At 42.6% G+C, this 27109-nt stretch overlaps 3 protein-coding genes across 12 annotated transcripts; all 3 read right to left on the bottom strand.

Moving 5' to 3' along the window:
* Positions 1-273: 273 nt before the first annotated feature.
* smpd5 (sphingomyelin phosphodiesterase 5) lies at positions 274-11668 on the bottom strand. 7 transcript variants are annotated; one of them, XM_064347765.1, is made up of 8 exons: positions 11392-11668; positions 7167-8399; positions 5682-5754; positions 5034-5174; positions 4017-4106; positions 2388-2451; positions 1469-1628; positions 274-867 (listed from the first exon to the last, which is right to left on the bottom strand). In XM_064347765.1, the coding sequence occupies exons 2-8, from the start codon at positions 8280-8282 to the stop codon at positions 760-762; spliced, it is 1752 nt and encodes a 583-aa protein (XP_064203835.1). In that variant the 5' UTR covers positions 8283-8399; positions 11392-11668; the 3' UTR covers positions 274-759. The 7 variants fall into 7 exon arrangements, with proteins under 7 accessions (XP_064203835.1, XP_064203857.1, XP_064203864.1 ...); XM_064347787.1 differs by lacking the exon at positions 11392-11668 and adding an exon at positions 11323-11364; XM_064347794.1 differs by lacking the exon at positions 11392-11668 and adding an exon at positions 11198-11301.
* A 302-nt stretch (positions 11669-11970) lies between these two features.
* LOC135261503 (speriolin-like protein) lies at positions 11971-15344 on the bottom strand. The gene is made up of 4 exons (XM_064347859.1): positions 14276-15344; positions 13766-13951; positions 13075-13217; positions 11971-12830 (listed from the first exon to the last, which is right to left on the bottom strand). Exons 1-4 carry the CDS (start codon positions 14430-14432, stop codon positions 12498-12500), a joined length of 819 nt encoding a protein of 272 aa, XP_064203929.1. The 5' UTR covers positions 14433-15344; the 3' UTR covers positions 11971-12497.
* A 140-nt stretch (positions 15345-15484) lies between these two features.
* On the bottom strand, positions 15485-26789 carry LOC135261472 (protein lifeguard 1-like). Of its 4 annotated transcripts, none has more exons than XM_064347810.1 (7): positions 26599-26789; positions 23908-24327; positions 20732-20850; positions 20399-20599; positions 20104-20232; positions 18587-18730; positions 15485-17341 (listed from the first exon to the last, which is right to left on the bottom strand). In XM_064347810.1, exons 2-7 carry the CDS (start codon positions 24251-24253, stop codon positions 17192-17194), a joined length of 1089 nt encoding a protein of 362 aa, XP_064203880.1. In that variant the 5' UTR covers positions 24254-24327; positions 26599-26789; the 3' UTR covers positions 15485-17191. The 4 variants fall into 4 exon arrangements, with proteins under 4 accessions (XP_064203880.1, XP_064203874.1, XP_064203894.1 ...); XM_064347804.1 differs by having other exon boundaries at positions 23908-24295; XM_064347824.1 differs by lacking the exon at positions 26599-26789 and adding an exon at positions 26510-26533 and having other exon boundaries at positions 23908-24295.
* Positions 26790-27109: the final 320 nt, after the last annotated feature.

Here is a 27109-nt window from a genome sequence, read left to right as displayed (position 1 = left end):
GTAAGGCACGTTCAGGTGCCGTCAATTTTAAGTCAATTTGAGATTTATAGATCATAGGTGCATAAGTTACAAATGGGCTTGTTAGAACCTGCATAAGCAAGGTTTTTTATGCTCAGTATCTTTTATGAATCGAACGTAAGCACACCGTCGGAAATGATCTTAAGACTAAGTTCAAGTATAAATACAAGAACATTTTTATAAATGAGGCCCCTGGACTGTAGACAGTTTTCCATAATCAAATGCCACATTACACCATGCAATTACAAACAAAAGGCAGGTGGCACATCTTGTTTATTTGTTCCCATTCATGGGCAAATCAGGACGTGAGGAAAAACATGCATGATTTACATGCCTACCCTTTTCACAGGGTCCATACACTGAGAGAGGTACTGCATAGGGGAAGTGAGGGCATATATGTTTAATGCATTGGTCACTGTTGCATATCACTTTCTCGCTGTTCATTCATTTTGGCTTTCTGTAAACTGTAATTCTGTGCACCACCACAGTGAATCACCACTGTGTTTCAAGCACATTTTTTTTACTTTGGTAAACACCAGAATGACAGTTGAGGTATGTCTCCAGCACCAGCAGACCAGCCCCTCTCACTGATCGGCCCTTTGTGGGCTTAAATCAGACAGTGAAACCACCGTCTGCCCATCTGTTCATCAAAGCCACCTCATCTTTTTACAGCAAAGGTTAATCCTCAGGGATTGATCCTAAGGGACAGATCCTCAGGGATCGATCCTAAGGGACAGATCCTCAGGGGTTGGCTCCATCCAAATCCAGTGTTACAGATAACCTTAGGCCCACAGGGATGTGGTCGGTCAGGCCAGCAAGCTGGGTCACAAAAGTGAAATCCTCCACTTCCTGTCAGGGGAGGAAATGGAGATCAACAGATGAGCACTCAGTAGACTGGGCACAAACAGACCTGCCCTGAGAAAATGACCCCAGAGATTGGGAACAGGCCAAACTGAATTCCTTTATTAAAGTCTTTTTGATATTATCCATGTTAACTTACTGATGTTCTCTGTAAAAAAAAAAATAATAATTCTTTGCAGCTTTCATTATGATAATGGAATGACTATAGGGTGTATACGCTTAAAAGTTCCTGAACAGGTCCGAGCCTTTTAAGTGTATACACCCTACAAAAAATACACTTCCAAAAAATGACCACCTCTAACTGCATTGTGCTTTTTCATTAATCAGTGTAGTGGTAGTATGAATACAAATGTAGGAGTATGTGGTTACTAAAAATTGATGGTACTCTGGGAGCTACCCTGATCTCTTTTTAATGCAATCACTGAAGGTGATTTGTAGTTGTCACTATATATAATCACCTTTTTCTATCCATTTAAACTGTATCACTATTGTTTCCCAGTTGAGTTTAGGTGCGCTGAGCTATAGTGTGGTATAGTTGAGCGGTTGATGTAGGCAGGGGTTTGTAGGGCTGTGTTCAGGGGACACATACGGTGTGGCACTGTTTATCGAGGGTGCTTTCCCGGTACAGAATGTAGTCGATGCGCCGGCCAACCCAGGGCTGTCCAGGTTCGGGGTAATCCAGGGGGCACCCAGCCAGACGGACGGGGGGCGAGATGTACCGTTTCCTCAGCTCCTCCCTCTCCAAAGTCCTGAAGGAGGGAAACAAACATTGTCGTGGCAAGGTCTGAGTCATTTGTAGCTATAAGCAAGGAAAGTCTGTTACATTACATTATTTATCTGTTTGGTGGACATCCTTTTACAGGAAAACGCCTACAGTTTAATTTAATAAAATACCAACTTGTAAATGGGGATGTTTACTGGGGGAAAAAATCAAAAACGATGCCTGAGGATACAATGGTAGTGCTTCTTCATAGGCCTACTACTGCACTACACCTACAGTCATGGTTGTCCTGCAGTTACACTTCTTGACCAAAGGGGCGCTAAAGTCCTGAATTGGCTCTACGTCTCTCTGCACACAGCCCCATTTCCCACAGGGAAGCACAAGGGTGCCTCCAGGAGCGGATGAAATGCAGGGAAATATCCGTGTGGCAGGCGCCAAGCCCTCATAGATCAGGCTGTGCCGCTGGATCTGTGTGCTCAGTGTATCACTCAACGAGACATTTTCAAAATCCAGTTATGTTAATTGAGAGGCATGACCAAATAATAACTGATACATATTCAACACACCTAGGTTCAATTTAATTCCCTAACCAAGTAAGTTTTTTGCCAGAACTGATTGCTGAACCTTGTCTTCCAGTACACTAATCTACCCTACACATGCACCCACATTGAGGAAATGCAATACATTTCCATCAGAAAGACCCTTATCTACAGTCATTGCAGTGGGATATTTGAATAGATGAGGTGACTCAGGCACACCAGAAAGACACGGCGACATGGTGACTTACTTCTGCAGGTTCTCTGGGGTCCTCACATCGTCATCATAAAGGGTAGGCTGCTCCAGAAGAGTACCTGAATAAACACATACTGAGACTTAATACTGAGTATGTGTGTGTGTGTGAGAGAGAGAGAGAGAGAGATAATAATTACCAAATGGTATGTGGTGAGGGGAGGGGTGGGTTTAACCTAAATATATTTATTTATTTTGCATTAATTCACTAGGAACAGATACATATTAACAGTAGGGGTGGGACCGTTTACTCAAGTAAACAAGTACTCACCACTAGATTCATTATAACTTGTGTTTGAAGTTTTTCATTTTGTAAAATGTATTTCACTGAAAAAATAAGGCTGCTACAACCCTTGTCCTAACCTTGTCCAGGCCATGGATATTCAAATCTGGCCCTCAAAACCGAATCCTGGTTTTCTTTTCTCCCAGGTAATTAACAGATTAATCCGTGCAGACTGCCTTCACACCTACTCCCAGGTGAAGGGAAGGTGGAAAACCAGCAGTTCCCAGCCCTTGAGGACCGTGTTTTGAGTAACAGGCGCTAGGCTACTATCTTCAGGCTACATCGGCTTTGCATCAACACACCACTGCTTATTCCAGCCTATTAAAGAGGCAGGCTTATAGCCGTGAAAGTAATTCACAAAAACTGTCAGAATACGATACAATAGCCTACAAATCATCAATAGACCATCTCTTGCAGCACACATTTATTCTTTGTAGGCCAAAGAGAGTTGCATATGCAGGTGTAGCCTACAAGACAATACTGTGCATAGTTTGGGAGACCCACACATTGTGTTCTTAAGTGTCACCCTCTCTCCTTTTTCATTGTTTCGGTCTGGAACCACTGTCTAACCATCTAAGAGATGGTTAACATAATTTAGCACAAAACAATTTATTTTCCACAACACCTCATATTTTACCGTTGGCCTCTGTCCCCTAGAGAGCAGTACACACGAGTACTCACAAAACCTTCGGCTTAAGGCTAAATGTTCTGCAATCTTAGGCCATGATTTCTAAGATGTAGCCTAGCGTTGTCTATTTATATGACTTTGTTTACTAGAACTGCTAAATTAAATTTCCATCAAACAAAGCCTGTAGCCCATCAGTCAACTAAAGCCTGATAATAATTGGAAAGAAGACAAATAACTTTGATTCACTTTGATGTCTTTATGAGCACCTGACAGCTATCACAAGGACAAATCAGCTCGTCATAAACTGTCCCGCCCCTAATTAACAACCTTCAACCTAATGGGTGTGAAGGTGAAAGTTTTAGCCCAGGGTGGTGGAGAAATGGGGTGAAAGTTTTAGCCCAGGGTGGTGGAGAAATGGGGTGAAAGTTTTAGCCCAGGGTGATGGAGAAATGGGGTGAAAGTTTTAGCCCAGAGTGATGGAGGAATGGGGGTGAAGGTCAAGGTTGTAGCCCATGGTAATGGAGGAATGGCGGTGAAGGTCAAGGTTTTAGCCCAGGGTGATGGAGGAATGGGGGTGAAGGTTAAGGTTGTAGCCCATGGTAATGGAGGAATGGTGGTGAAGGTCAAGGTTTTAGCCCAGGGTGAGGGAGGAATTGGGGTGAAGGTGACAGTTGTAGCCCAGGGTGATGGAGGAATCAGGGTGAGGGTGAACATACCGATGACCCACAGCTTCTCTTTGCCTGGACCAGCCCTGCAGGGGTCTCTGTAGTCCTCAAACACGCTATGCTTCTGCTCCAGCACGTCATCTGACCAGGGAAGGGAAACATTAGTCCAAGTCAGAGTGGCCCTACATGAAGTCCACTGCACACTAAAGTCAGCCAACCAGCTTGGGTAAAGAGGGAACATTTTAGTAAAGGAACTGGTATCAGAATTGGTGAAAGTCCGGGAAATTAGCTAAATGGGAGCTTTTTAAGAGTAGGTAGCCCCAGGAAACTGAAGTGCAATGGCAAACAATGGCTTTTTAAAATCATATTAAATTAGTATTTTAAAAATTATCATTAGTCAGATTTTCAGTCTGGGTTTGTGTTGAAGCAGTTTGGGGTTAGACTTGACCCCTTATCCACTTAGTTCACTCACATAATGCACATACGCACACACATGCACACACACACATATGCAAATATGCACACACACACGCACACAATGAGTTACTGGGACACACAGACAGACGCACTGACAGATGCGCACACACACACACACACACACACACACACAGATGTGAGACAAAGAGGATAGTCAAGTACCCATTTATACGGCTGGATATTTACTGAAGAAATTCAGGTTAAGTACATGGCTGAAGGACACAACAGTTGTGTCCCACTGGGGATTTGGACCTGCAGCTCTGATTACAAGCTCAGTCTCATAGCCAGTCCAGCAGACAGCTGCCCCACTTTTAAAAAATAACCACTTTCTGTGAGGGGGCAGAGGTGCAGCCAGTGTCTCCGTGAAAGATAAAACCACTGTATTCCTAGTGCTGCAGTAGTCTGGCTATTTCATATTCACTTCAGAGGCTGGAAAAACAGAACTCACTGACCATACAGCTTTAAGCTAAAAAAACATCACATCATTCACTTTATCATTTCTGTTCATTGTGCCATCTTGATCCATTTTAGAGTCTGTCACCCACACACTGTCTCTCTGCATGCACTCGTACACTGTGCTCCCACACGTACCGGGAGAGCAGTTGTCGAAGTTGAAGTCGCCGCAGAGCACGTCGAAGACCACCATTTCGTCTGACCTCCTGGTCTGGGCCTGGAACTCGGCGATCCACTTGGTGACCATGTTCAGCTGTTCACATCTGACCGCTCCCTCGCCTGGACCAATACACACATGCAGCGTTGCTCCAAAACCCAGAGAGGGAGACTGGCTGGCCTGTTACGGGCTGTCAGAGAGGTTCCTCTGTCCAACTAAACAGTCTAATCAGTCTAACTCATTATTTGTGTTTTCCCATATAGCATTTGATTCAAGTCCATTGACATTGACAGTCAAGAAGTTTTCAGTTACCATAAATTGGTGTCTTTAAAAAAACAATAAATCACAAGCATTTAATTCAGACTTCATTAAAACTGCAACAAAACATTGATTGTGGGGCATTATTTGTATCGATGATCTGACCGGCCGAGTTTCTGTGGCACGCATTTCATTTGAGCAAAGCCTCTGGAATCATAGATTTAGAGCCCGCCATAATCCCAAAAGATTTAGGGCTGATTTAATCCACAAGGATGAGCACAAATTTCTCTTTGCAAGAGCAGAAAGCCCTGCCATCATCACTGCAGGCAGCCGACATGCGACGGGCTGCTGAAAGAGTGAGACTGCCTCACCTTCAGGAGCATGGAGGTGCGTGCAGTTAAAATAGCCCACCACATTCTTCCCCTGGTTCTGACCAATCAGCACCTGCGAACACCCAAAAAAACCATTCAGTACAGAAACCCAAAAAATACTTATATGTATTTCTCAAATAACATCGATGTTATTTAAATACAATTTTATATCCAACATAAGCCATGGGCTTGACAGGTTGAGCCTGATAAGAGTACTCGCATTATTAAAAATTATTATTAGTTAAGCAACACTGCATGCAGTGAAAAAAATTTGAGTAAGCCACAACACAGTTTCTATGTTCTCCATCATGTATACTTTCAAGAAATATATATTCTGACATTTTCCTACTCTAGAGTTGTTACTTTGTCCGGAAGGCATAATTGCAATTCAGAGTCTAAGCTATCAATAAAACATCCTCCCTCAGTTTGGGAAAGCTCACAATTTACAATTTAAATCAGTCATTTAGCAAACGCTTTTAGCCAAGGAGAAAGTGAGAAAGCGCATTTCAAGTGATAAGCAAACACAGTGAGAGCCAGAGAAAGGTGCAGTAAGGATAATATAAGCGCCACAGTCAGTGCGCTTGCCTCCGGCCCTGTAAGATAAACAGAGCGTGTGAGCACGTGCGATGCCAGCGCTGCCTGACAGGGAGAACTTGCAGCTGGCAGGGTGACAGGGCAAACCCCTCTGTGTGACTGGGTGTGGGGGCTGCCGAAATGGTAAAGAATTATATCACACTTCTTTTTTTGTCGAAAGTTTGGACAGTGCATGACAGCACAGTACAGACAAGAAGGTATTTTGCACTAATACCTAGATATCAGTACTATTCAGCAATCATAACAACACAATAAAAAAACACCACAATAAGATAACAATAACAATAATATGAATACTTCATATTAATAAATGTTTTTGCTTTTTTTAAAAACTTTAATTTGATAAGAGTTTCTTCAAGTCTTTAGCCAGAATAACTCGCATTAACATAGCTATATCTTCATAATCGTGAAACGTTGTGGCAGATGATTTAAAAGGTGAGGGTATATACACACTAGTATCAACTCATTCTATTAATTCCTTGCATTTACATTACATGGTAAACACGCCATCACCAACCCAGGTTGTGACATGCTGTGACCAGTTTAGCAGCGTGCGATCTTTTAGCAACAAACAGATCTAATGGGGTAAAATACTGAACGATTTAGGCTAACTGCAGTTCTATTTCAGTCTTAAGTATGTTAGTTGGACTTACCCCGAGTAGCTTTTCAGAAAGGCTCGGCAATCCACATAAAAAGGTGTGTACTATATTACACCAGTGAAGACATTAAAACAGCATATCTCCTACCCCTAAATGGGTGCCTACACTGGCTGTACATGAGCACAACCCAACAGAGGAAGGATGCTGCAGTAAATGGGCCGGGCTTATTAACAAACCTGAGGACCAGTGAGCAAGAGAAGGAGCAGGGTGAAGAGGAAAGAAAGGGCCCCACCTTGACGGCGAGCAGGCCTTTGGCGGCCAGGGCGTCCTCTCCTTTGCTGTTGGGGAAGCAGTGGTACTGGGCCTCCAGCACGGGGTAGCGGCTGGCCAGGAACAGGCCGCTGTTGAAGAACTTGAAGCCGGAGCAGCAGCCGGGCGCCTGGCAGGCGTACACGCCCACGTCGTAGAGCACGTGGCCGAACAGGGGGCCCAGGGCCTGGGTCAGCTTCTGGGCCGCCCGCTTGTCGAACACCTCCTCCAGGCACACCATGTCCACGCCGGCCGGGAACAGCGGCGACACCTCCCAGGGAACGTCGTCGGCCGAGCCCAGCGAGCCCAGCGCCCGCGGCGGGTGCCGGTGGCCCTTGCGCCGGTGCTGGTGGGAGTTCTGGTTGAAGTTGGCGGCGGAGGGAGGCGGAGCCGGGGACTCCGTGTCATCGCCCGGCATGTCGATCATGGTGTCCCCCGCCCTGGCCCTGTCGGGCCCCCCGGGCTCCTCGGGGCCGTCTGCGGGTGGGGGTTGGTCCTGGGTGTCGGTGGACCCGTAGGAGGAGGGCGTGGTGGGGGGCAGGAGGCTGCTGGAGGGGCTGAGCGTGCCGCAGCTGCTGGGCGAGTCCACGAAGATGCGGATGCGCGGGCGGCTCACGCCGTACGCGATCAGCTTCCCGATGGCCGCCGCCCGACACTGCGTGTTGCTCAGGTTGTTGAAGCGCGCCAGGCCCTCCGGCAGCAGGCACAGGTTGGCCGTCGCGAAGCCGAACGTCACCTTGCCGCCCCCGCCCTGCTGCTCCCATCCACCCAGCGCCTCCCCTTCAGTGGCAGGCACCGCCTCCTGGTGGTAGGAAAAGGGCCTGCGTGCTGCCTGAAGCGGCGCCCACAGCAAGAACCCCAGGAAGGCCAGCGGGGCGGTGAGGAGGAAGAGGATGAAGAAGAGTATGGCGCCGAAGAAGACCTTGAGCGGGTGGAGGTAGCACTCCTGCTCCGCCCGCCGGGCCCGCTCCAGGGTGGTGGGCTTGCAGACGGCGAGAAGCCTGTTCAGGAACCAGAAGCAGGGCAGGATGAGAGCCCAGCCCAGGGCATGCAGGCCCGCCGCGCAGCCGTTGGAGAAGGGGGACTCCCGCAGGGCCATGACTTGCCTCCACGCGCCCGTGAGGGGGGAATGGACATCGGGGTCCCCAGCTCTGTTTCGCCTCACCGAAGCCACATTGGCCAGTGCTGCACAAGCCCACTGTCCCACTGAAGACCTCTGGCGAAGACAAATAAAATGTTTTTTTAAATGCAATCAAAGACTATGCAAACAGATTTACATAGTTTAAACAATAACCTTTCATTGCTTTTGAAAATATTTTAGCAAAGAGATTATTATTAACATATTCCATGATCTCACTACAGCAAATCAACTTAACCACCAATGCATATGGAAACAAACACCTAAAACATCCTTCTTGAATAACAGTTAGGCTATGCCTTAACATGTTTTTTCCTCCACTGACTATGTCTATATGCACATAATGTGCTCGTGATTACTGTCAACACTGTAATTAAAACAATCGTGCAGTTAAGCCGTCCGCATGTGTCTGCAAAAGATGTGCGTCCCTAATACTTGCGTTTACTTTTAAGTACGGCTTTAATCAGGCAAACAGCAGAATAGGAGGAGCCAGAGGCTTCTTCCTGCAGGATTACTCAGTCACCCACAGTAACATTCCCTTCTTCTGTCACTTTTCACAACACACACTGGTATATAGGCCTATGCATTCATATTTACCGTTTTACTCATTTTTCAAAACGCACTACTTCAGACCACTTAAACTTTATGTTAAAGTGAAATTTTCCACACACAGGTGTATATGTAGCCTCTGCCTTACTTTTGTCTTAGTCACGTTAAAACTGAATTATTATGATCTGAATCATGTCAGATCCAGTTTGAGGACAAATACATAAATAGTTAATGTTTCCAAACCTACGCCGCTGTAACATCTGTCACTGCAGAATTGGCAGCATTTCCATTAGACTGTGGACGCAGTCAGTACATTGACCTTAGAACTTCCCACAGTGAGTAGAATTCAGGAGGGGTGACGCTGTCAGAGTTAAATACAAAGTACACTGGTTTCCACTGAGCTTGTCGAAATGCATTTCCATATGTACACTGGAGAGTTGACTGAACCACCTCTAATGTAAGTGTTCAGAACTACCCGGCACAACAAACAGAAACTGCCGGGATGTGTTTCTTACAGCCATTCATTTCTTCTAACCGCTATATGATCCAAAGAACATACGGAGCATATGAACAGCAATCCCAACTAAACTGTATTTTTGCAAGTTTAAACATGTGTATTTAGCAATCTGTCTCGTGGGGAAATTGGTGTGGCTTTGGTTAGATTCTCAACCAAAAATGAACATGCCCTACAAGTTTTTTGTGTACTCTATGTAGAATTTTATTTGTTATACAGCCAAAGATCACAGGCTCCACAAATTTAGTAAATAGATTTTTTTTCTTCATTTTTAAAACAGTGATTTAATTTAGCCTGAAAGTTATGTCTTTCCTTAATGAAATTTTCTTTCCATTCCCGTATATTGGATTATAAGAGGAGGGAAGATGAATAAAATCAATACATAAAGAATTACTGAAGATGCCATATTGAATACAGAACACACCCACAACACAACTGAGTACATCCAGACCTCATTCTGTCTTAATAGTGAGATGGCCATAATAGGCCAACGGCACACCCTTAGAAAACAGTCTCTCCGTGTAAAAAATACAGCCGCCTGTCGTATTGTCGATTTCAAGACGTAATCCGAACATAAATTACATTTAAATTACAACAACGGTGGAAGATATCCATCCATTATATCTAACCCGCTTATTCCTGGTCTGCATGCATCGGACCAGAAGCAGGAACACACCCTGGACAGGTCACCACTCTTTCGCAGGGCACACACACCATTCACCCACACTCGCACCCAGGGGCAATTTAGACTCTCCAATTAACCTAACCTACTGTACATGATCGAGAAGCAAGAAAGACTTTCTTGCTGTGAGGCAACAGTGCTACCCACTGCACCACCGTGCTGCCCCCTGTGGAATACAATTACTTGAAAAAAATGTAATATAGTTGTCCAGTTGCTTATTAATGTTACCTGTCATAAAAACTCTTTGACCGAATGTGAGTACACTTAAAGTAACATAGGGAAAATACAAAACGACAGAGACGAACGGCAGCTGGTGCGCCGAGATAGATGACACCCGCTTCCCGTCGTCGTGCGGTATGAGTTCTGTGAGAAAATTATCGATAGCTAACGTTAGAGTTGAACAAGGAGAAAGGGGGTTGATATCGGCGTTAATCCCCCTCACCATCTGTACACTAATCGCTGGTAAGCTTCAGACACTGTGTCTTGCAGGAAGTTGATGCTGAACTCGTTCGCTTGCAGCGAGGTTGAACTAGCAGTATGGTTTCAGTTCAACGTTCTTTCATGAAACCACACCTTAGCTGGCTAGGTAGCTAGAAAAACTGCAGCAAAAAGAGTTAGCTAAGCTAACGTTAGCAATTCAGCGATGCTGCCCATCTTGGCTAGCCAACTAGTTAACGTGACGCCAGTCTAACAATTTAAGAACCCATCTAACAAATAACCTTACCATTTCAAGTCAGTCAACTATTTTAGGACATGTATGTGCAAAGTGACATCGGAAGAAATTATTTAACGAGATAAAAAGTTTTAATCAATCATTTAGCTAGCTAATAGTTATGCATTTGTTACACGTAGCTAGGTCAGCAAGCGATCTGGTGCGCTAAATTACAATTTAGGAATTTAATTTTGCTTGATGTAATTAGACTAACTTCTTAACTAACGTTAGTAAACATTAGCCTGTGTATTATTGGCTATCTATGTGGCCAGGCTTAACCAATTTCATACAAACAGCACATCAATTGTCTAGCAAGCGGCTGCCTGATTTATATCGTTATTTGCCTGCCAAATTCGCAACGTTTACTTGTTAGCTAACGTACTGTACAGAAAAAGGGATGGAAATGCGAACTAGCTCACCAGCCACTAATTATTCTAGGGTTATATTGGCGTTACTGTCACTAAGCGAATAAAGACGAGAATTCCCTCGCCAGCTAACTAGCTACTACCTTATCGCTAGCAAGCGAAAGAAAAAAATCACTTACGTTAGCATAGCTAGTTAGCTAACTTTAGAGCCTGCTACCCAGCCAGTGCTACCTGCTGCATTCTCTTACCTGAGTGATCCTTTCCGTGGTGTAAACGAAACGATGTTCTGTCCTTCCTTTCAGTGTAGGTATGTTGTTCTTCAACTTTCTTCACGAATTTGGAACGGTTGGTTGAAAACACTTTTTCTTTCAGTTTTCTTTAACCAGTTCCTTGTTGACGTACTTTCATTTTACTGTACACGTTAAAGAGAACACGCTGACTCTCCCGGTGTGTGGTTCGGTGCGTACGGAAGGATCGCGCGACGCGCGTACAGTGCGCATTCTCGTTTCCTTCGGTTTGAGCATGCAAGCGCGCTACCGGGCTGTAGAGTATTGTTACTCAGTCTCCGGTCTCGCTTCTCATCGACCATAAGATTATGCTCATCTACAATAAAGGAGCTCTGTATTTTTCGCTCCCACTGATGCGTTAACACTATGCGTAAGCACCACCTTACCAAATTCTAAGGGTTTGTCTCAATACCTATTACGATGCAGGGAGCTTCAATCAAGTTAATAAAAAACTAATTTGATTCTGATGCCTAGATCGGCTCACCTTTTCACACAGAAGCCGAGTCAAACCTGATAAGCCCTTTGCATCTGGAATTGAATACGCAGTTTTTAAACAATTTTGTAGCATTTTAATATAGACCTCTAAAAGGGTGAACATACCATTGACTACAATATAGTACGAGTGCTTTCACACAGGCATGTGGGATTGTTTTGTTTTGTTTTTTGTTTTTTCCTTTGGAGGTGCAGGGTTGTTGTGGATATTGCTTTCTCTGTTCTACTGCACTTTCCAGCACCATCCCTTTGCCAGATGGCAGTGGTGCTGCACTTGCAGCATTCCCCGCTCCCTTGTTTCCACATCCATGCTTCCACAGGGTAAGCTGTTCACCTTATTACATTCTAATGTATTGCTTATGGCAAAAGTGGGAAATATTGGTTTCACATTAAATGCAAAATTGTTGTTGCCGGAGATATGTGGCATAGTTCAGGGGATCTCAGTGGTTCTTGCTGGTAAATTTCACAATTCAGAAATTTCATGAGACGACACAACATAGGACCCATGAAGTTAACTTTATTTCTTTCTGTCATTTGTGGCACTAAAGACAGCATTGGGTAAGGGACTGTTATGTCTACCACAGGAAGAGAGGTTTGTTGTCTTGCCTTGCCATGAAACATAGGCAGCTGAGCAAACAGAGGAGATCCTTGAGCAACTTGGAAGGAGCCGTTTTGATAATAATAGCGCGCAAGAATTCAGGGTTGTTGTAGCCCAGCTCTTCAGCGCTGTAGGCATCTGGCCGCTGTTTGAGGATGCCATAGGTGTTGACGATGGACTCAGCAAATGGTGCGTGTATAGGCACACTGTAGCCAAGCATGCGTAGCCTGTCCATCAGTGACAGGTGGCGCTGTGACAGGTCATAGCGGTAGTCTTCATCCACTTTTCCAGTCAAAGGGTGCTTGGAGATCTGCAGGAGGAATGACAGTTCATAAAAATAAGTCATAAGAATGTACAAGTACACCAAACAAAAAGTTAAACATCATAAGACCAGAGAGAAAGTTTGGGGGGGCTACAGCTTCAGAGCTTCAAAAAAGCCAATGCTGTAAAGACTTAGCTGAGTAACTGGAAATACAGGAAATATTAGAATCCCTAAAATTACACCTGAAGCCAGTACTGTACTCTTTCATAACAGTTGAATCCACAGTACTCACCTGAAGTATCTTCTCAGGTATGTTGAGCACAGTGAATCCATACAGTCTGCTCTGGCCTGGGAATACATGAAAGAGAATCCGGCGTTCCAGCTGGAAGGCAATCTCTCCCACCAGTCGCTCCATCTTTTTTGAGTCTGAAGGAACTGCAGGGAAGGAGAGAGCATGATTTCCTATGCTTAACTAAGTGGAGTGAAGCTTATGTAATCACCCACGTTTGTGCGTTTATTTGTCTTTCTGGGAACGATAACCCAAAGAGTTAATAGGAACAAATTTGCATTAAGTTTGGTAAAATCATCATTAATGTGATAAGGAATATGTGATTTTATCTTAGTGCTGCTAAGACAACTCTTAAAAATTGTGCATTTACTAGGTGTTAAAATAATGAATGAATGCAGCTTTACTGTAAAGCCATGTCACTCACTAATTCACCCTCAGTCTGTATAGTATCACTGAATAGAAAACAGAAAATAGTGATTAATAAGAATCAATGGGTGTCGTAAAGATTTTTTCTAAAACCTGTACAGATGCTTTGACAAAAATATTTCATTCCTCAAAGAAAACCATCAAAATCATCAGTGCTTTGTGTTAACATACATGAAGCTTGTATAGTAAAGCTTGTTGAAAGCTTTTCAAGTGGTCATATAATAGTGAGGTGATTTAATAACACCATGAGCGTGTTTCTTTCACACACCTTTCCCCTCCTGAGACAGTTGAGTGCTGTCTGAAAACGGTTCCTTTTGAATCTTTTTCAGTGAGGAACCCTTTTCTAGCGACTGAATGGTCAAGGGGGTGGATGCTTTCAGAGAAAGGTTTGGCAGGTCAGTGCTAAACCTTCCTTCATCCAGAGTGTCTTGCCAGCGAAGGGTCATTTTTCTTCCTGGGAAACAAAAACAAAAGGCTCCCAATTTCACTTGCAAGCTGAAAGGTTAAACAAAGTCACTTATGTGTAGATTTTATGCGTGTGATTGCGAACCAGCTGAACCGGTGCCACATATGGTCTGATTTACAGTTTAAAACCACTTAATGCTGCCTTTATAAATTCAATATCGCCCCCTATCTATAGATTCGAGAAATTACAGGTTAAGGGAATTTAATGCCACCTGGATGCGCCCAATCGACATGATTGCATTGTAGTAATTAGGAAACCTAATAGCAATATATATCAGCAATCGAATTGTTTTAATGACTAATACAAAAATACCTTTATTTTCCGTCTCATCGACGGTTCGTTGCGTGCTCATCAGCTTGGACTGTAGATCGTAGTTCTCTCTCACTATATCTAGCATCATTCGCAAGTCGGAATTTTCACTACGCAGCTTATCCAGTTGCGAGCACAGTGCCTCGTAGCTTTCATCCATCCTAACCCCAAGTGTAGCTTCACAGATTCCTCATTGAATTCCTCTAGTGCTCTACAATAACTTTGCACGGCTTTATTTTATGTCAGTTTACTTTTATGTAGTAAGCGGCATGGCATTCCTCTGTGATGTCACACATTAGTCGTTCTTTTCATTTGTTCCGACTGGACTCGTTGTTCCAATATTAAGACTATTCCAACGAACTCAATTGAAGGCGTGTTTTTTTACGCTGAAATACAAGCAGTTGGGCGGAGTTTTAAGATACGGAATGCTGTGAATTCTCTGAATAAATCGGGCGAAAAACAATGTGTAATGATGCTCAACGATACAGCATATTACATTATAATTGGAACCGCCCGCCACGCCCCCCTGCTATTTTACAGTAATACATACTACAGTAATACGTGTTATTTAGTCACCTTTAACAAGAGGAAACTGATGCCTCTTAGGACATCCAAGAATGTCTTGGCTGTAAAGTATAGCTATCCTCACTTGTTTGGTTTTCCAATATTTTCCAGATACCAAATGAACTTTAGAATAGTTATTGTTCTTATGATTATCAAGGACACTGTTCTGTCTTTGAAAGGGTGGCAAGTCTGTCTAAAAATCATAAATACGGCACTTCTATGGTTCCCACACTCCGTAAAGTCCTGCATTTTTTAATGCTATATTTAACGGAATAGAACATGCTCTGAATGTATCTGTATCCATGTATGTAAACGTTTTACGAATTTGACTTGCATAACGTGTTTAATATCTTACATCGTGTTGTGGATGACAGTCCAATAAGATAACCTTAACATTTAGCATTACTGCCCCAGTCTAATACCAAGTCATACCCTTTATTTGTACTTTGTGTTCTTTACAGGCTTTTTAAGTCACTTAATGCAAAAAAAACATGTAAATGTAAATCCTTATTCACTGCATTCCCATCACCAGTGCATATCGACATATCAGTGCATTCCGAACATCAGTGCATATCGACAAACAGGTTAATGATTCCAGAAATGAACAAGAAAGTCAAAATGCATTTTCATGCAAATATACCACTCATCCTTTAGCACCCCCAAATCTTTAATCATATGCAAACAGCAGTGTGGAACACGAGCTTCAGTACAGTGCCAATGTATATTTATAGAGCTAACAGTTAATACTTGATATATACACCTCAAGAACACACTGAAAACCTAAAATCAGACCAATTAAAGCTGGTCAGCAAAAAAATGACCTTACTACTTCACATAATTTGAATTTCCAACATGTTTGTACAGGTAAAAAATACAGCACCCCACACAATCACTCCAGGCCTCTGTAGAATTTCACTGTTTCATTCCAGGAACCATAAGTCTATAAATAAGAGGTCCTGAACAGGCTCTTGAGTATATAGGGTAGTTCTGAAGTGTAATCAACACATCAACAAAGACACCTGCATTTTCATATGAATACATGCAAAGCCAGTGCTAGAGTTCTCGTGCAATTCTGCTCACATCTACCAAGGCTTCACACACACATCTGCATGAATATCATCCAAGCTCTAAACAGCCAAACGCCTTGGAAACAAAAACTTTAAAATCAGTAATAAATACTGTTATTCCAGAGCAACCCAAGTTTCTATCTACAGCAATTTGAGTAACTTCAAACAATTTTACAGCAGACTTCTAATATTTTTACCTTCATATTACTTTTCTTAATTTTTCTGCACAATGCTAGATTTCAACTGGTCGGTGAAATCATAAACTACAACATATGGCTGAAAGCCTCCACTAACATGTCAGTAGAAAAACAAAGGATAATTAAGTTCACAGCAAAGGTTTTACATTTCTTTAAAAATACTGTATATTTCAAGGGAAAAAACACAAATTGAAGATTAAACTTTTCATATTCTTCATCTCAAGCTTCGTTTCCTTTGCTTAGTTTAAAAAAGCTTATCTTCTGCTGGCAAATCATAACAGAATTCACACATATTTGCTATTGTGAAGAGAAGTCATAAGTCCTGTATATGTAATATTCCATAAATAATTAATAACATGTAATTCTTAGTGTTCTTCTCCATGCAGGAGGGTTTTCCTATTAAGCTAGTGTCATTCACTTAGACATGCCTATGGGTTACAGAAGACTGAGCACCACGTAGACCATAGTATTTACAACCACAGGTAAAGCAGTGGGGGGGTTTATCTAGATTCCTTCATGTTCTAATGACTTCCAACCACATTAGCAGCGTTAGATAAACACACAAGGACCGTGTAATTGAAAATACCAGGAGACCAAGATGCATAGGAGAGATCTGAGAGCAAATTCTCTGTTGTAACTTTTGTCAATGCCCTTCACATCCTTCAAAAGCAATGTGCTTTTTTCTCCATTCTCCGCCATGCAAGCACTCTCAAATAAGAAAGGAAGGGAAATGGTATTTAAATGAGAATGAGGGAAATTACTCAGGTTGTTGAAAAACAAACGGGAAATATAAGACACATAACTGAATGAATTCAACCAAAAAGAACCTAAACTGATCACTAACCCACACAAAACCTAAAATAAATAAGAACAGCTCAATTGGTCTAGTATGTTTAGGTACTTAAATCAATTCTAAATGAATCTTTTAAAGAAGAAAAGTCTCTCAAGTTATGGGCCTGTAGGCACAATCCAGAATTCTCTCCAAAAGATTGTCAAATTGGAGAAGTGAATGTCATAAAAGTGAACAAATGAACAGGGCCATCGTTACACACTGAGCCGCTCATCTCTCCTCCTTTCCACCAGGGGCACTCTCACTCGCGAGCACGGCCCAGTATGGCCAGGATGTACATGAAGATGTTGATGATGTCAGTGTAGAGGTTGAGTGCAGCAAACACGTACTCCTCCGGACTCAGGGACAGTTTCTTGTTCCCCAGGAGCAGCTGGGTGTCCACAGCCAAAAACTGGAACCACAACACATAAAAGCAACTTATGCAGGAGCTTTCAAATTTAACCAAATCACTTTTCATATCTCATACCCCAGTAGTTCCCAACCTTGTTCCCGAGACCAACGTACCATAGGTTTGTATTACAACCCTAACAAAGCACACCAACAACTAGAGATGTCACCGAGCTGCTAATTAGTAGAGTTAGGTGTGCCAAATTAGGGTTGAAATGAAAACCAACCAATCTAGGATAGCCTATTTTAATTGTAAGCCAGTCCCATCACTGCAATGCGATGTTCACTGTTAACTCAAGAGGGTGAACATCAGAATGTTTGCAGGCACAGGATCAACCACAGAAATCACTACGGCATGATGGGAAAGGCGAGGGACTAAACCAGACCTTCAGTCTAAACCCGTCCTTCCCTGGTGTAATGTAATGGCCAGAAACACATTGCCTGACATCGTTGCTGCTCTAGTTCAATAATGATAAACAATTTGCCCTCATGCTGCTTTTTTGTCACCACAGTCCACCAGTGCTTTTTCCTTTTATCCCACTCTGCCATTTCTTTCCATTACTTCCTGTCCTGATCATCCATGCTTTCATGCTTCTCTCAGCCCGCACTTCAAACCTCATCTCCCTCACTTACCATCACACGTCCCCTCCCACCCCACCGCCAACTCTGTTCCAGACTGCTTTATCACATAGCTTTCATTTTAATTTGCACTTCCACCTCAGATTTATATAGTAGAGAGTATTTCTGTCTAATAGGGTGTCATTAACAGTTTTCTGGAATTTACAAATAGACGGTTAGACTGTTGGCATTTTTAGTCACTGTTAGAAAGCGCAGTTAAAACCTGGATGCTACATGGGGAAAACATTTGAGATCATTTGGGCTTCCATCTAATATAACTGGCCTCCAGTATGTCTCCTGCAGACAACCCCCCCCTCTCAAACCACAAGAACCTCAAAGTATTGCTCAACAATGAAGGATCCAACCTTTGCACCCAACTAATCAATTCGCTGACTTGTGCAGTTAGTGTCTGCCAACCCAGAAGGTTGGAGGTTAGACCGTCCCCACTAAGTCATGTGTCTCGCTAACCAGCACCCCTTCGCATTCTAAAGTGAAGAAACAGTAAACCTGTACATGATCTCTATAGGCTCTGCTTTCACTTTGTGAACTCTCTGCCAGTTAGTGCCTTTAGGCCCTGCCTTTTGAATACAGCTCTGTTCTAAGTGGAAGAATGATTGAAAGGGGGACTCACGCAGGTAAAGAGTAGTGCTCCTAGCGAGGCGTAGACAATATGCAAGATCTTGTTGCGGATGAAGATGCAGAGGACGGCGAAGATGAGGAGGACAATCAGGCAGACAAAGAGCACGCCTTGGCAGGACGTGAAGTCATATTTGCTCTGCAGGGAAAAGAAGTTAAGGGCATTTATAGCAGTGTACACCATAAGCTTATTTTATACAACAGCTTGGCTGGATACTTGATTGGTTGGACACGTTCCAAGGGTGTGCATTAATTAAGCAATAAGGCACGAGAGGCCTTATTTTGTGAATGTAGTCACGGCTAAAAGGCGTTGTTAGCCTGCAACCCTTTCAGTCGCTATTATATGCCACAATATGGCATGACACTGCTTGACCAAACCATTTTAAAAAGAGGGAGGAACAGAGGGAGGTAAATTTGATTTAGTTACAGTTTCATGAAATTTTATCAAATAATGTAATGTCAAAAACAACCAAAATGCTAATTGTATGGTATAAAAACGAGAAGAAACTATTTTTTCCCCTGATTGAATCATAGAATTAAGGACCAGAGGTTTTTGCTTAACAACGGTCAAAATAGAACTATCAACCAGAGATTTGCTTGACAATGCTAAAACATTATGCCGCAGAGGAATATTTGAATTTCAGCTGATTAAGTTGATACAAATCAACAAAGACAAAAGTAACTGATGCGCAATCATAATTGGTAACCATGGTATAAGCAGAATTAACCACTCGGGTTTATTCCCGTCATATCCCACTATTGGAAAATAATGTAGGCTACAACGGTGGTGATGCAGCCGAGGCGAATCCCTTTGTGATTTATTTCTCACTTATACACCACAAAATGGGTTTGCGTGCCTGGGACAAATGCTACTAAAGCACACCAATTTTCTAATTCTGGCGTGCAGCGTCAACATTTGTTTTTAAATATAGTTTTTAACATTGTAAAAACAATCTTCGACACTGCATCCCAGAACACTGGCATACTTTGGTTGACTTCAGCTGGCCTACTTTGGTAGAAAGTAGTTTTCGATTAAACCGTGCACAATAAGGTCTGTCGATGTTCAATGTCAGTGCTTCTATATCGTCAGTCAATTTGGGAAGTGTTGACTTGTTTGCTTGTAAATTTTGTCGCTTTGAGCGCCAGCAACGTTAGCCCCATTGAGGTTCACTGTATCAAGTTTTTCCATATATTTCAATAACGTTCAGTCCGGTATGTCCAGTTGTTCACATGCTTTTTACAAAGGTGTCAAGGCAGACTCTGGTGTTTATAGAGCACTTGAGGGAATGCTACTGACTATGCAGGAGTTTCACAGAGAACCTTTGAATGCATTCCTGTAATACAATCATTTTTTAAATTATTTTCTTATTAGTGTGAGTGCTCATGAAGAAATAAAATGCACTGATGCCAAAGTGGCTATTTGGAAGAGAAAGGAAATTAAATTGCATAAGACTGATGGAGGGTGGGGTGATGGGGAAGATCTGGGCAGGGGAAGCAGAGAAAGCTACAGACCTGCAGTGAGAAAATCACCACTGTGAAACACACCACAGCTGTGATGCCCACAGCCATGATGACAGTATCGGTCCTGTAGAAGCTGGCGATCATCCCCACCATGTAGGACAGGCTCAGAGTCAGGACTGACTGTGAGACAAACAAAACAGCAACATTACCATCCTTCTAAAAAATACTACTGCCATCCAGTTGTCACGGTTTCCATTTCAACAGATCCTTGTACAAAATAAAAGGTGTGCGGTACAAATGCATTTTTTTGTAATATGGAATGAGTTTGGGACATTTCAGGTCTTACCAATGCCACAAGGTTCCAGGGGTGCTTACGCCGGAACTCTCCACAGCAGCTGAGCACAATGAGGGACACGAAGAAGATCCCATAGGACGCGTAGTAGGTCCACGGGTTGACGCGCACAAATGTCTGAGCTTCCTCCACAAAGGTGAAGACTGCCACAAAGCCAAAGGTCACCATCAGCTGCACTGTCAGGACCATGAACACCTAGGAGGCCAAACAGTCATACATTTAAACTTATTTCCCTTCTTTCTCATTCTCTGGACTTCATTTCCCATAATTCCTCCTCACGGTTTCCAAAACCCTCCAATCGCTGCCCCTCTGGGCCGCCCCCACTACCTTGCGAATGAAGGCCCGTCGAATGGTCTTGTCCTCCTCCCAGCCTGAGCTGGTGAACTCATCGTTGTCATAGTAAGACGGAGGCACGTCAGCATGGTAGCCTGGACTACCCACAGGTGCTTGGAAAACAACACAGATAGACACATAGTGGCTTGTCTTTAGACAGCTCTGCAGAATGAAGGCATGCTGTTACATTACAGACCTAAAATGTAACTGTCTTCCCCGTTTTGTTGGGTTTTCATAAATGGCTCATTTGAGTTGACAGCTGCCATTTTAAACATAACCCACTCTCAGGACTCACATACAGTTTGCTAAGGCCTCTGCAGATGCAGGGCGACTCTGGCTGTGATCCAGGTCCCGCTCAATTATTCAGACGGATGAAAAGCTCCTGCAGAAAGTGCTGAGAAAGTGCACTGGCTCTTCTCTGCCTCTGCCTCTCCCCTCCTTTTCAAACAAACCAACGCAACCGAAGCACACTCAGCAGACAGCACTGACAGAAATGTGACGAATGAGACTAATCACCGTAATGGCTGAAGTCAGGGGCGAACACTGATCATCACATTTTATTTAGATTAAAAAGTTTAATAAGATTTAAAGAAAAATGGGGGAAAAAGGTTGATTCTGAAATAATCCCTTGCCTGCTCATCAGAAATTGCAGGAATAAACAGGATTGCATAAAAAATAGCCTTAACTCTGTGCAAAGAGTTCAAATTACACGGCAACCATATGATCATACCATGGATGTCCTGCATTTTGGCCTTCATGCACTTAGCCTACATAAAGAACCAGCACAGCTATGTGTGCCTTGCTTTATATACTGTATGGCCGTGATTGTCCTCTGAAGGACAGAAAGGAGAGAAATGTTGCCCAATCATCTGGAAATAAATTCTCTGAGGTTTTTTCACTGCACGTCTGTTCAGCAGCGCGCTCCCATGGGATTGTCATAGCCTGGGCACAAGGTAGTGCATGCACACTCTTGGTACTGGGTTTGTCTCCACATGCTTTTAATTTTTTACAAGCATCACGTCAAGCAATGCCTGCTGTGTATAGTTACATTGACCAAATAGGAGAGCGTCCAGCAAGACATCCCTGAGATAAGCTTTCCAAATCCTATTGTCAAATGATAGTTTCCAAACATTTCAATTATTAGCTACATAGCTATATTTATGTAGCTAATTAATATAGCTACATAGCTATATTTATTAACTCTGACAAACAACTTTACACAGATAAGGATTAGTGCTTCTTCAGTGATCAATTTAACTATCGATAAGCAATGGACAGCTAGCTATCTGAGAACAACAAAGATGTCATAGCAAGAATCAGAAAAATAAAGCGTGTAGTACACAAAGTACAAAATACACATCATACAAATATGAGAATAACTATACAGCCGTCCACATTCAATCTACGAAATTTACTGGTACCTGCCATGTTTTTGTTTAAAAGTACAAACACACGATTTTCGTTTACATCAGCAATCTGAATATATTTTTTTATATTTGTTCAGCAACTTTTTCGGTTTACTGTGACTTTCAACAAATTTTCTGTGACAAACACAGAATGGATTCATTTTTATTTATTTATTTTATTATTTTTTTAAAGCGATGGCCTTTTTGAACCATCCCTTGTGATTTCAGGGTAATTGTGAGAATTATGAGGGAACTTTGGTCCACTGCCATCGTATATTTTCGTGCCCTGAGTACTGGTCATATTTATTGGGTTGTGGTAAAGAAGAACGGTTTTGGTAAACAGTTTTACAGTTGCATGCTCCTTTCTCTTGAGACCTTTGAATCTATGAAGAGGATTAGCACTTTTACACAATGCCCTTCATGACCAATTTGTTTTGGTTTCTGATGGTTTTTGGTCGATTTTGGGCTGATCACCATCACCCATGGACTGCATGCTAAAGAAAAATATCATGCATGCACATGAAAGGTTTTCCTCTGACTCCACTCTATACGAGCTTAGCTGTAGTCTGTGGTCCGTCACAAAGCAGCTGGTGACACCATGCGTTTCAGAAGATGTCTACAATCCACCAGCAGTGGGGTCCACAATTGCAGATGACTAGCCATTCCAAACATTGGTGGGAATTGGACATGTTCAGTGCCCCGTTGGGCACAAATTTATAAAGAAAAGAAGATCAAATGCAAGGCCTTCGGTTCATATACACACAAACCCAAGCAGCAGGGTTTCCCCCAGCATTTTATAGGAGAGGCAGTACGCCTCCCCTAAATGACCCAGCGCCTCCCCTAACATTAAGGCAAAAGCGCAGAAATGGGCACTTGCTGCATTCTGTTATAAAACATTAAAAAACAGGCTTACGATTACATTTATAATACGACAACAACCCGCCATCTTTTAAAAAGCACTTAATTTTGTCACTACCCTAATCATTGTATTAAAAGCCAGTATCTAACACAACAGTTAGCTGCTAATGTAACAATGTAACCATACACGGCTTCCTGACATCGGCTTCCTGACCACGCGATTGACCCTCTGCAGAGTCACGTTCACCATTAACCTTTTCTGGTCAACCAAGACATAATTAAGTGCCTGGCCCCTTCCTCTCGTGACCCTGCAATAAACTCTTGTTCAATTAAGGCACCAGCTTGAGCTGGGAACACCCCTTTTAGGAGGAAATGGGGAGCCCGATTAAACATGCTTAAACATTAAAGCAGCAATCGACGGTATATCTATCAGTGTTTGATTGACAGCTCCAATACCATGAGCCAATCAAATACTTGTGTGCCCAAAATAATCCAGCAACCAAATTCCAGGAAACAAACGTGAGGTTCCGTCGTGTCAGTGACTTTCTGAGCATAAAAACTAACCAAAAACTTAACTTTGTTCTGAGGGTAAAGACATTTGTCAGTTGTGTCAGGTATCCAACCTGACACAGCTCCTTCAGGACACCGACACACCTTGCTTGATCACCGAGACCTGCCTGAGTTTACCTGCCACCGTCTGTGAAATAAACCAAGCTGGTTTATTTCCCTCCGACAGTTGTTTTGAGGAACAAGTTATCTCCAGGCTTTTCCTTGCTTTCAGATAGTAAACAAATGAGACCTGAATCACCTTGCTAATCTTTTGTAACTACACCTATTGAGATGTGCCTGGGTGTTACCTTCTCTTGGCAAAAAATTAACGCTACTTGTGAAATCACAAATAATTACCATTGGGGTCACTGTAGCCAGGATGGGGCGGTCCCTGGTCGTAGGGCCCTTGGTTGTAGGGGCCCTGGTTGTAGGGGCCCTGTGGGTATGGCATCTGTGGGAATGGCATTTGGGGGAAAGGGCCTTGTCCAAATGCAGGGGCGCCTTGGGGGAAGCCAGGCTGCCCAAAGGCAGTGGGAGCAGGGTACGGGATCCCTCCAGGTGCCGCTTCCCCAAATGTGGGTGGAGACTGAGTGTAGTTGGGCGGGGGAATCATGAATCCACTGGGGTTTGGCTGGCCGAAGACAGAGTTATGCAGAGGGTTGGTCTCGCCGGAGACGTGGAAGCCACTTTTGTCCTGAGACATGGCTGGATTGGCTGGTAGTGCCAGCTGGATCTTGAAGACTCACTGCAGGAAACAGGCAGAATACGTGACAGGACCTTTAAAATTGATCATTACCCAAGATTAACATTTTGATGTTGTTGGTGTATGATGGTGTATGATGTTATCATACACCAACTGCCAAACTGTGTGAAATACTAATATATTTAAATATTTGGACAATTATTACATTACCATGAAATGTATAGGTCACTTTTAAGCTCCTCCTGTTATATCTTATGTCCACAAGGGGGTGCAAGAAGGGCACAAAGGCAAAGGAAGGTAACATTCCACTTAAAAGATTCTGCATAAATCATTGGCAGACAAACACAAATCAGAAAGCAGGATTGGTTAACCCGTATTTACTATAAGTGAACTATATTACTATAAGTAAACTGACTGACGATATTACTATGCCGGTAACAACAATTTGTAGTACACAAAAAGGCAGACTATCCCATAACATGTTTCAGTTTGGCAGCCTATAATTGTTTTAGAGATCATATGCCAAAAACACAAGATGATTCACTTGGTTAAAGGAAAGTGCTGCACACTTTAAATATACAATGTTTCCTGCTGAGGAAAAACTTGTTCTACTTAAAGAAAAGTGCCAGGAATATCCAGGTAATACTTATCTGAGCTAGCTGTGCAATGGTTTTTCACCATGCGAAAGTGGTGGTGGCGCTAGCTTTTCATGCATCATTTCTTGCTGAAGAACATTAATCAGATATGGTTACTTCTTTAAAGCTGGGTAATTCAAAACCGGATTGGTTATGTACCAATGAAAAGGGCTAATTCAGAAGATTTCTCCTCTTTTGAGGAATATATAGGCTATATAACGTGTGTTTCCATTATATAGCACTTACATTTTAATTAAATAGTTTATACGTAGCTCCACATACAAGACGGATGTACACTCGCCGCTAGTCTATATGACTGAGCAAATGGACGTTCAATTCTGCAGTTTATATTTAAAACTGCACTCAAACATTTTCAGCATCTGCTATGGCGCCACCATCTGGTATATCCGGGCGATTTTACAGTGTTTGGCATGGTCACTAGGGGAATTTCCACTCGCAATAACAGGAAATTTTCCTGCCGAAAATACAGTGGGGTGAACCCAGAGGGTGAACCTAGTAGTATCAAATTCGTATGGAAACAAGGGTCCGAACGTGGGAAACATAAGAAAGAGGGAGCAATAAGAAGAATAACGTTAGCTAGCTATCTATCTATTACTAGCTAAAGTTTTGTAGCTATCACTATATTACAAGCTCCTTGCCCCACACTATTTCCTAAATTATTTTAATTTACGTTAATAATAAAAAATTTCTCGTTTAATTTTTAATTGGTAGCTATTCATGAAACGTTAACATTAGCTATACCATTTGCTAACGTTATGGACTAACTTAGCTAATTCCTTAGTCTAATAAATAAAAACTCTGACAACATTTATCCACGCTTAGCTAGTTTTCGCTAACAAACTAACCAATAAGATACAAATTATCTAGCTACGACATCGGTAGTCCAACGTTAACGTTACTAGAGACGTTTGACGAATAGAGTTGTAACAGAACCTAAGACAACAGTTATTCAAGACCGTCTACTTAGCTAGCAGTATTTGCTATAAACAGTACCATGCAGTGACTCGCAACCATCACACTCAGCATCCGCTTTCGGCGTATCGATGTTGCACAAGAAAAATCCCTGCATCAGCTGATAGCTAGGTAGCCATGCGATGTACGACTGGCTAACTACGACTACACTTAGCCAACTCTAGATCATTCCAGTATCTTCGTGCTAAATTATTATTATTATTATTATTATTCGTGCCAAGCGGCTAACGATAACTGCAAAGAACTTCTTAAGCTGTTGGTGAACGTTAACTAGCTTCCAAGGGTTAGTTAACCTAACTTAACTAGCCAACTAAACTAGACTAGTCTAGACACAACAACCATAAACTATCACCGATAGTACTAAATAATTTAATACCACATACCTGCCTTGCACGCGTAGCGAGCTGGCGAAATTCGTTAGCAGTTGCCAGCCGTGGCTGAATGTGCTACGATAGCTGCATTGGGTAGCTAACTGTGTCGCACGTAGACTAGTGCTGGCTAAATATGTTATTTAGAAAAGCTGTGCTGTTCATTAAGCTAACAAGCTACATAACCAGAATATTTAGTTATGTACACAGCCTAGCAAGCTAACGCGATAACTGAGCGTGTAAAATTATAGCGAGCTTACCAGCAAAGAATAGGTTCTAGAAGCTAGTTAGCTATGTAGCCGTTTGCTAGCTTGGCGGCTGATATTTAAAAGTTGACGGAATAACTGACCTTGTTATCAGGTGTTGCTAGTTCCTTTGTTGCTAGCTTCACAGTGGTAACCTTAGCTGACCCAAGCTAGCACCGTGTAACAATTACCGATAGAAAATACTGTTCTTTTCTCGTTGTTCCGCTAAACTGCACCGCTTTCTGTCAGCATATCCCACCCAAAACTCAACCACCTGAATTATGGGACGTCTTGCGTCATCGCACGCTGTTGTCACCAGAATACTAATTTTTTTACCAAGCTTTCCTGCTTAGAACACAGAATATATCTTTATTTTTCATTATATGACATTTTATAAAGGGTAGGCTGAGCTAAATTATGCTGTTACTATTAATGTTTATTAAATCAACTATTCCCGAGTACTCCGGTTGGGTGTTGGTATCGTTCCTATGATGGAACTAGATTTTCTGATATACACAGGCAGACAGCTCTTGTAGCACGCTACTGTTGTGTTATGTTCGAATGGAGAAAGAATGTTTAAATGCACAACGCTCATGAACACTATTCAGGTATCCT

Source organism: Anguilla rostrata, chromosome 1, assembly GCF_018555375.3.
Source record: "Anguilla rostrata isolate EN2019 chromosome 1, ASM1855537v3, whole genome shotgun sequence".
Lineage (NCBI taxonomy): Eukaryota > Metazoa > Chordata > Actinopteri > Anguilliformes > Anguillidae > Anguilla > Anguilla rostrata.
Note: the sequence above shows the minus strand (reverse complement) of the source record. Positions and strands in the feature narration are given on the sequence as shown.